Source organism: Kryptolebias marmoratus, linkage group LG11 (genome assembly GCF_001649575.2).
Source record: "Kryptolebias marmoratus isolate JLee-2015 linkage group LG11, ASM164957v2, whole genome shotgun sequence".
Classification (NCBI taxonomy): domain Eukaryota; kingdom Metazoa; phylum Chordata; class Actinopteri; order Cyprinodontiformes; family Rivulidae; genus Kryptolebias; species Kryptolebias marmoratus.
This window is the reverse complement of record NC_051440.1, coordinates 9,766,490-9,774,745: the sequence shown is the minus strand read 5'-3', so window position 1 is coordinate 9,774,745 and position 8,256 is coordinate 9,766,490. Positions and strand designations below refer to the sequence as shown.

Sequence of the window (8,256 nt, the reverse complement as noted above, 5' to 3'; positions counted from 1 at the left end):
TGTGTTAAGGAGTTAATGTAAAGCTTGGACAAGAAATTGTCCACAGACAGGCAGGTGGGGGAATGGACGGACGATCAAGCTGAACTCTTGTTTTAAGATTGACAAAAGGATTGTTATAAAGGGAAAAACTACAAAGGTAAAACTATTTCTGGGAAGTCTTATCGGACTTTGAACAGATTGTGCACTGCTCAGTTACAAATTACTTTAAAAGTAGGATTTTCCCAATCCTCAAAACAATCAAAATATCTAATCAACCCAAATGTATTTTAGAAAGTAGGTGAATGATAACAGAACAATAACTGAGCAGAATTATCTGAAAACGACATTTCTGCTCCTGGTAAACAACAAGGGTGGCTTTCGTTCAAGAGACAGGAAACATTTTACTGGAAGAGGGAAAAAATGGATTGAGCAAATTCAAACATTTCAGACTGTGAAAAGGTGAAAATGGAAAGAATGATGCCATCTACAGAAGAAAACATTAATGTAAACAAGCTTAATGCACCTCAAACTACTTCAAGAGAAGCAATTTGAGGATTCAAGCGACCATAACAAAACAACCTTGCAAAGTGTAAACGATTAATTTGTAAAAATTGAACTTTATTCATCAGGGAAATCCTGTAACGTTAACCGCAGTAACAAGGCTAACCAAACATCTTCTCCCTGACAGTTCTAGCACACAGGATGGACAGAATGATCTTAACATGAGAAATAAAGTGATCATTTGTGAAGTAATGCCAACAGTACTTTTCTGCAGTGCAATAAAAGAAAAGTATAAAGTTGGACAAGGAAATATGCAAGTACTTCAAAGACGTATTTCTATACGTTACAAAAGTAATTTAAAATTCTTACATGATTAAAAAAAGCATATCCAAGTAGCTACAGCTAACTTTATCCATCATTATTTTACAATATAAAGCGTTCTATAGATTAAATCGTGCTTAACTATTAACAGACGGCAAAGCTTACTTAGTATAACTGTTCAGTATTTGTACTCTGTTGTTAGACGGTAAACATTATTGCATCCAGGGGCAGAAAATAAGAGCCGAAAAAGGCAACTAACAGTGTTATAAGAACAAAATGGAAGTAATGCTAGAAAGAGTTATAAACACAAGATATCATCAAGTGCAAGTAAGTTTAAAAAAAAAAAAACATCTTAAAATTCTGAGAGGACGTTTTCACATTTCTTCTATCGCCTGTCTGTGCAGCGACCTGAATGGAACATGTGGTGCAGCTTCATTTACATCCACGACTTAATGCTACTGTTCCACATTTAGCTGACTGCTGCATCAGTTCTTTGAATGAAGCCCACATCCTCAGAAGGCAGTGAAACATCCAACCTCAAACCGAGGTGAATGTTGTTATACTGGAGTTTAAAGTTTAAAAAAAAAACTGTGCATGTTGAAGTTTTAATTTCTGGTTGAGGTTGTCGACTGTGCGGATCGATGGGTTGTGCTGAGGAGGTTAGTGAGTCTCTCCGCTAACCGAGGAGCCTTCCCCGCAGGGCGAGGAGCACCTGGAGACGCCCCGTTCGGCGTTATCGGAGCTCGAGCCGCTCTGGCTGTGTGGGTCTGCGGAGGCAGCGCTCGCCGAGGACGACGGGGGTTTGGCTTTCTCTTTAAAGTCTGTGATAATTACAGTCAAGTCTCCAACTGTGACCTCCAGATGCTGGGCGCTGCTCCTGTCTATGTTTTTTAACCTGGGCCTGGCGAGGAAAAAAAAAAGAAATTGGAAAACCAGCAACAAGATATTTAGCTTTACAGACTTCTTTTGAAAAATGGGATTTAATTACCTCATCTTTCTATAGTTTTTCCTTTTCGACGTGGGTTCTTTGTCACTTCTGTCCTTCTCCGATTTTTCTTTCTTCTCCTTTTTGGGATGCGTTGGGGACGCAAACTGCTGGTTAACTTGCTGTGCAACAAGCTGAGAAACAGGCCGTGGCTTTCTGAAAGAAACAAAAAGGCCGTATTACGTTCCGTGTAGTTATATTTATAACACTGACCCGACCCTGTAAGTAGGCTGAGCATGTGGTTTGTGCCACAAAACTCTGTATGCAATTACTATGACCACAAGGATCAAATAGCTCCAAAAAATAATTCAAAAGGAGCATTTCAACCTGAATTTCCAAAACCATCTTAAAAACACTGACTACACAAACCACCACAGACTTATTAGACTAACGAGAATACTTAATACCTCATTCATGGAAAAAGGAAGCTATTAAAATACATCTACTTACAAGTAAAAAGGTGCGTATTAGTCAACAGTTGTGCAGCACTAAAAACTCTTGACTAAATCAAATCAATTACAAACTTCTGCTATGCATAGTTTCTGTGAGAATACAGTCTCAAAAGTTAAGACTTTAAATATACAAAGCTCATGTTTGCATGTGTGGTTTCTTTGTTTTGAATATCAAGGGAAGTGTGTGGTTGTAAATATGGATTTATTTTTGGAGAATACAAATTTACAGTCATGGTCATACGTCATGGGGTCACAGGCTTAACAATGTGGAACAGGATGTATTAATACCAAATGTACATGCTTTCTATAAATCTATATATCCAGGCACTAATTAGTAAAGAAGCAGCATGTAATTAGGTTTAATGTAGGTCCTCTTTAACATTTAACCTCTTCTCAGGCCTGTGGAGTTTATACATTCCCAAGCATACTGGGTACAACAATATAATACAGGTGGTTAAAACTAGTTTCAAAGCTAAAAAACATTATAGCTATCAAAATATGCTGTTATTCAGTGGTTTTGATTTGAACATTTAATGATTCTAACATCATTAAATGACTGTTTGGGGGTTAATGTAACTCAAACTCATCAGGGTTTTTGTAAAAATTGTGTTTAAAAAAGAGCTGATATTCCTCGCCTCGGTTTACAACTAAATTTGTCGATCAGTTATGGAAATTCTCTCATTCTCTCATTTACATGATCTCAGCTCCAACTTTTGCTTCAACTCCCTCCCTCCCTCCACCGCTCGATTTCCTCCCCAGAATGACTCGTCCTTGGAGCTTTTAGTCGTCGTTTCTTTTCAGAAGAGAAAAGAAGAACTTTTACCTTTTCTCTTTCCGCCCGGCGTTTCTGATTGCGCTGTTTGATGTGCACTCGTCGATGTTTGAATGTAAACAAACCACTTGTGGTTGTTGGCAACAAAACCTGACTCTGCTTATTTTCTCTAATTTCTTACAAATTATGCAGTAGACTTTTGGTAGTAAATGATGTGTATTTGGAGGGTTTTTTTTATTATTGATGATATACATTCAAAAAATTCAAATCAAAAACACTAAAAAAAATCTGGTAAAATCAGGGCAGGTTGACACACTGAACTGGACAAAATGTTCTGCTGGGCAGCTATGTTTGAAAACACTTTCAGGACATTTTCTTCCTGTTTAAAGCGTAGTTTGTATCCTTCATTAAACCCTTTTGGGATATCAAAACAGCTGTCTCATAACTGACACTTAAATACAACTAAACATCAACTTGTGGTTTAAAGTTGCAACATCGAGGGTCTCGTCTCCTTGCAGAGAACAAGTCTTTGGTTGGTTCTGTAAATTAAGTCCAAAAGATTCAGACCTAAATACCCAAGATGTTTAATATTTGCCTGCCATTAAAGGCGAAAGGGCGACAATGTTTTTGCTTGTGTCTGTGTGTTTATTCAACGTGTTGGCAAAATATCTAATGACTTCTATGATATCTAAGGATTTTGATGAAACGCTCATCTACAACTGAATTCGATTCAAAAAGGCTGCCACAGCTAAGCGACCTTGGTAAACACAAAAAATAGTTACAACTCAGTCAATTTTACAGATATTTAGCTAAACCTTTGTGTGCTAGTAGCTGAGAGTGATTCCCAGTTGAAACTCCAAGAGCTAACAGTTCTTAAAACTTTAACATTAACTAATGGAGTTCACTGTGCCTGTTAGCAAAACTTCTCAAACTACCAGTCAGATCTTATTGAAACTCACAAAGTAATCCTTGGATCTACATCTACAGCTAATTACCTTTTGGAGCCTACCCAATTCAAGATGGCTGAGAGAGGTAATAGACGTTAGCCAACACAAAAATGGCCGTAACTCGGGTAAATTTACATATATTGAGCTGAAGTATGATGGGATCGTAGCTGAAACTAATTAACAGCACATGCTCCAAGTGTGAACAGATCCGGCCGATGAGGTCAGGAACAACTTCATTTATGATGTTTGACCAAAACAGATATACCACATCTCCTTTAAGGCAGTGGTGTCCAATCCTGGTCCTCTCAGGACACTATCCTGCATATTTTAGACCAGGGGTGTCCAACCCTGGTCCTCGAGGGCAACTATCCTGCATGTTTTCCTTATTTCCCTGCTCCAACAGGTTAAATCACCTCTTTATGTTCTGCAGAAGCCTGTTAATCACCCACTGATTCAAATAAGGTGTGTTGGAGCAGAGAAACAAGTACAACATGCAGGACGGTGGCCCTCAAGGACCAGGATTGGACACCCCTGTTTTAGATGTTTCCCTGCTCTTCAGGCTCTTCAGAAGCCTGTTAATCACTCAGTTATTCAAATCAGGTGTGTTGGAGCAGGAAAACAAGTAAAACCTGCAGGACAGTGGCCCTCCAGGACCAGGGTTAGGCACCACTGCTTCAAGGCAATCTTAATTTAACACTCTGGCAGGAAATGCGTTTGTTCGATGGACAATAACCTCTTTAATTCAAACATTGTTTTCAGTCAGTTCAAGATTTCTAACTAAAGGACAGCTGTTTCTTCGTCTGCTGTTTTGTTTGTACTTGAGGCATCAACAGGGCCATGATGAAGTGGTCCCAAAGGGAGGCTTCTGGCCCTCGGGACGTGTTTTGCTCACGAACAGTACTGTAGGGCTGCTGTAATAGATTACCAACCTAAATGTACTTCATTGCGCAATTTACTTCGGTGTTTCTAACCAAGACCACGTGAGTGCGGTTTCCACCCAGTTTTACAGTGACAAATAAAGAAGTTCAGGAGCCACTCACCGAGTTGACGTCCCCTTCCTGACGTCACACATCATGCACTTGAACGCCTCAGCGCTGTTCCTGAAGGTGCACACGCTGCAGTCCCAGAACCCATCATCGGAGAACAGCTTTGACTGCCTCTTTGGCCTTCGCACAAACATAAAAAAAACCACAGACTTAATGACTCTTAAACACCAGCCGCTCGGTCACCGGCATTTCGGGGCGTCGTCCGGACACACTTGCGCGCACACGGAACCAGTCAGCGAAGCGCCCGCGTTACACCGCCAACCTGCCGCCATGAACACTTTCATTCGCAGCTCCATCCATTCACCGAGCTTTCTGTTTGCTAAAAGCCTCGTCTTTTAAAGTCCCCGTTCGAACGCAGCGGCGGAAATCCTACCGTGTGGGACTCTTCTTGTCTCCCATTGTACGAAACCTGGTCTCAGAGGGCTCGACGTTACAGGTGAAAATTAAACAGAAACGCGCACATGAAACAGCTTCTCAGCTGTCGTGGAAACTCCGGCAGACGGACGGTCACGTGACGCGCGTTCAACCAATCGGCTGCGAGCTCGGCACAACAGCTATAAATGTGACAACATTGATGAAAGGCGCTTTGTAAAAGTCGCACCGCAGGAAGGAGCACGTAGACGAGTCTCGATGAGGAAGTGAAACCTTTATAAAAACTGTAAATCTGTCTTTAATCTGATAGCTAACGGGGCCAAAATAGATTACCTAATTTCAACATAGAATCAGGATAGATTATTATCATTAAACGAGAGCTTCTAACGTCTAAAACATGGCATATATTTTTGACAGTTTTTTCATTTTTTTACACATAGCAGCATATATAGTCCAGTCAAAGTTTATTCCTAATTCCCATTTTAAAACACATCAGTCGACCAAAGTGTTGCACACAATGTCGAAAAGTTATACTTAATAATGATCGAGAACTTGCAGGTGCTTGACAAATCTAGATCAACTTGCAAGTAGTCATTTTAATCCAAATAAGGCATAAATTATATCACATTTTTCATTAAAACAACAACAACAAAAAATTATAAAGAACTTGTTTTTTTAGATGTGTTTGCTCAAAATTCTAACACATTACAAAATAATTGTATACACAGTTGTTAGGGTGTGGTATAGTTAATCTGTGGATCAGTCTACCATTGAAAATGAAAGCTGCCCAGAACATCAATCATTTTTAAATCACTATTTAAACCTATTTTCCCTTTCATTGGCCTTTGATTGAGCAAGATATCTTAACATTTTGTGCAATTTTTTTTTATTTTTATTTACTGACGATTGTTTCATTTGACTATGTTTTTTACTGTTTTGCTGAAGTTCATATTTAGTGCTGATTGACTAATTACTGATTTAGACTAATTTTATGCACATTTACAGTATGTATTTTGTTTGGAGCCGTCTGAGGGTCACAGTGGTGCATTCGTACAGTAGCCGCTAGGGGGCGGAGGCGCGTTACTTTTCCCACAGTACATTTATCACCGAAGAAGAGCGTGAGGCGGAAATGCAAGTGTTTGTTGATTTAGCGCTGCAAACCTGCAGTGTGTTCTATTTTTTTATTGTATACACGAATTGCAGCGTGGCTGGGACTCCATTCTGATTTTACAGACACACACACACACACACACATATATATAGCAAATTATATATAATTTGCTCGGAGGAAAATGCAGCGAATTCAGTAAGTGGTGAGTTGCGCATCTCGTCCTGTTCCTCGTGCTGTTTATAACTAGCAACCTTTGCTAATTATTGTTGCACATTTTTGTCAGACATTCATTGCAACACCCTGCAGTACACCTCGGTCATTCACACGTAGACAGCAGTGGTTGCAGAATGTCACTTAGCGCCGAGTGTTTACATCCAGGTTTGTGCAGCATTACACCTCTACAAAAGAAAAAGAAAGAAAGAAAAGACGCACATTTTGTTTAAAACTCACAAGTCGTCGTGTCTGCACGAATGAGACCCTCTTATTACATGTTCATAGATTTATACACAACCCGAAACAAGACTGTTACTGATAAAAAGAATAGTTTTGAAATTAAGTGTCTCTGTGTAATGGACTAATATGTTGACAAACACTTGAGTCTGAATGAAGCTTCCTGTTTTCTTAATCTTATTTTAATATACAGGTACGTGAGACTCGACTGAAGTGTTTTGCACATATCCCACTGGAAACCAAAAAGGGTCCTGCAACAGTAAGTGTGTGTGAGGGGTGGAAGGGAGTGTTTTACAAGTTTTATGATGTTTCAAAAGAAATCCTAAACTCATCTCTCTCTTTCCCTCCCTTCCAAAAGTCATTGCCAGCGTCACATATTGATCTTTTCTTTTCAACGACGGAAGACATTTTTGTAGTCTTAACAGCGAAACATTTCCCATTCTTGTATTCTGGCCCTATTTTTTTGTGTTTATGGTTTGATAATGCAGCAGATGTTTTTACTGGACTGCAGGGAAGCCTGTTTATCACCTCGTTTATACTCTTTATGACAAAACTGTGCTTCTATTAGGGTTTGGGCTATGATTTGTGTTACGATTTAAACAGTCTCTTATTGGTCCAATGGTGTTTGTTGTTACTAATCAGACCCGAAACAGAAACTAGTTTTTTAGATATTAGAATATAGTGAAAGAAGCTTAACTTAAAGTCGCAAGGACTGGTGATCTTCACCCTGGTTAACAGTAAATGTAACTTTCAGCTGTCTGGTTCTCAGCCTTGAGGAAGGCCCATAGTCTGGCCTCCCGTAACAAATGTATTTTTTGCATTCAAAGCTCCCAGACTCAACCATGTCTGCTGTGTCTTCACACCTGCTACTGCTTCCCCTCCCTACATTATTTGTTCTGAAACTAACTGTGGGACGCTCCATAACTTGTACCTCGCTGGTCAGATGGGAAGAACTGCAGTCACATCCTGTTCTGTTCTGTCCCTGGCACTCTATTCTAAATAAAACCAAAGCAAAATGAAAACTTTTCTTCATCATTATTGACTAAAGGCTTTGAATGATTTACAAATCATTGCATTACATATTAATATTTTACACAGTTACACAGATTTAAAATGAGTAGGTTATTTGAAGAAGTATTTACATATGTTTTGCATGAAGCTGCATAGGCCATCCATCCATCCATTCTCTTCCGCTTATCTGGGGTCGGGTCACGAGGGTAGCAGCCTAAGCAGGGAGACCCAGACTTCCCTCTCCCCAGCCACTTGGGCCAGCTCCTCCGGGGGAATCCCAAGGCGTTCCCAGGTCAGCCGAGAAACATA

General features: G+C 39.8%; 2 protein-coding genes across 4 annotated transcripts in view; one reads left to right on the top strand and one right to left on the bottom strand.

Annotated features, from left to right (window-relative positions):
• Window positions 1-576: 576 nt before the first annotated feature.
• Window positions 577-5,537, bottom strand: LOC108229972 (YY1-associated factor 2-like). The gene is made up of 4 exons (XM_017405705.3): window positions 5,377-5,537; window positions 4,998-5,123; window positions 1,790-1,942; window positions 577-1,702 (listed from the first exon to the last, which is right to left on the bottom strand). The coding sequence occupies exons 1-4, from the start codon at window positions 5,400-5,402 to the stop codon at window positions 1,462-1,464; spliced, it is 546 nt and encodes a 181-aa protein (XP_017261194.1). The 5' UTR covers window positions 5,403-5,537; the 3' UTR covers window positions 577-1,461.
• Window positions 5,538-6,473: 936 nt separating this feature from the next.
• Window positions 6,474-8,256, top strand: part of LOC108230099 (periphilin-1) — a 19,109-nt gene continuing 17,326 nt past the window's right edge. For 2 of the 3 annotated variants that reach the window (XM_017406013.3, XM_017406011.3), the window contains exons 1-2: window positions 6,474-6,688; window positions 7,130-7,195. In XM_017406013.3, coding sequence (XP_017261502.1) covers window position 7,195 — 1 coding nt within the window. In that variant the 5' untranslated portion in view covers window positions 6,474-6,688; window positions 7,130-7,194. The remainder of the gene's footprint in view (window positions 6,689-7,129; window positions 7,196-8,256) is intronic. The other variant, XM_017406012.3, reaches the window with a different exon arrangement.

What these genes read in the sequence shown, in the direction of transcription:
- LOC108229972 (XM_017405705.3), bottom strand. Translation starts at nt 5,402, where the DNA reads ATGGGAGACAAGAAGAGTCCCACACG. An exon ending in GACAAGAAGAGTCCCACACG is followed by an intron (nt 5,124 to 5,376) that starts GTAGGATTTCCG and finishes GTTTGTGCGAAG; the next exon opens with GCCAAAGAGGCAGTCAAAGC. An exon ending in AAAAACTATAGAAAGATGAG is followed by an intron (nt 1,703 to 1,789) that starts GTAATTAAATCC and finishes TTTCCTCGCCAG; the next exon opens with GCCCAGGTTAAAAAACATAG.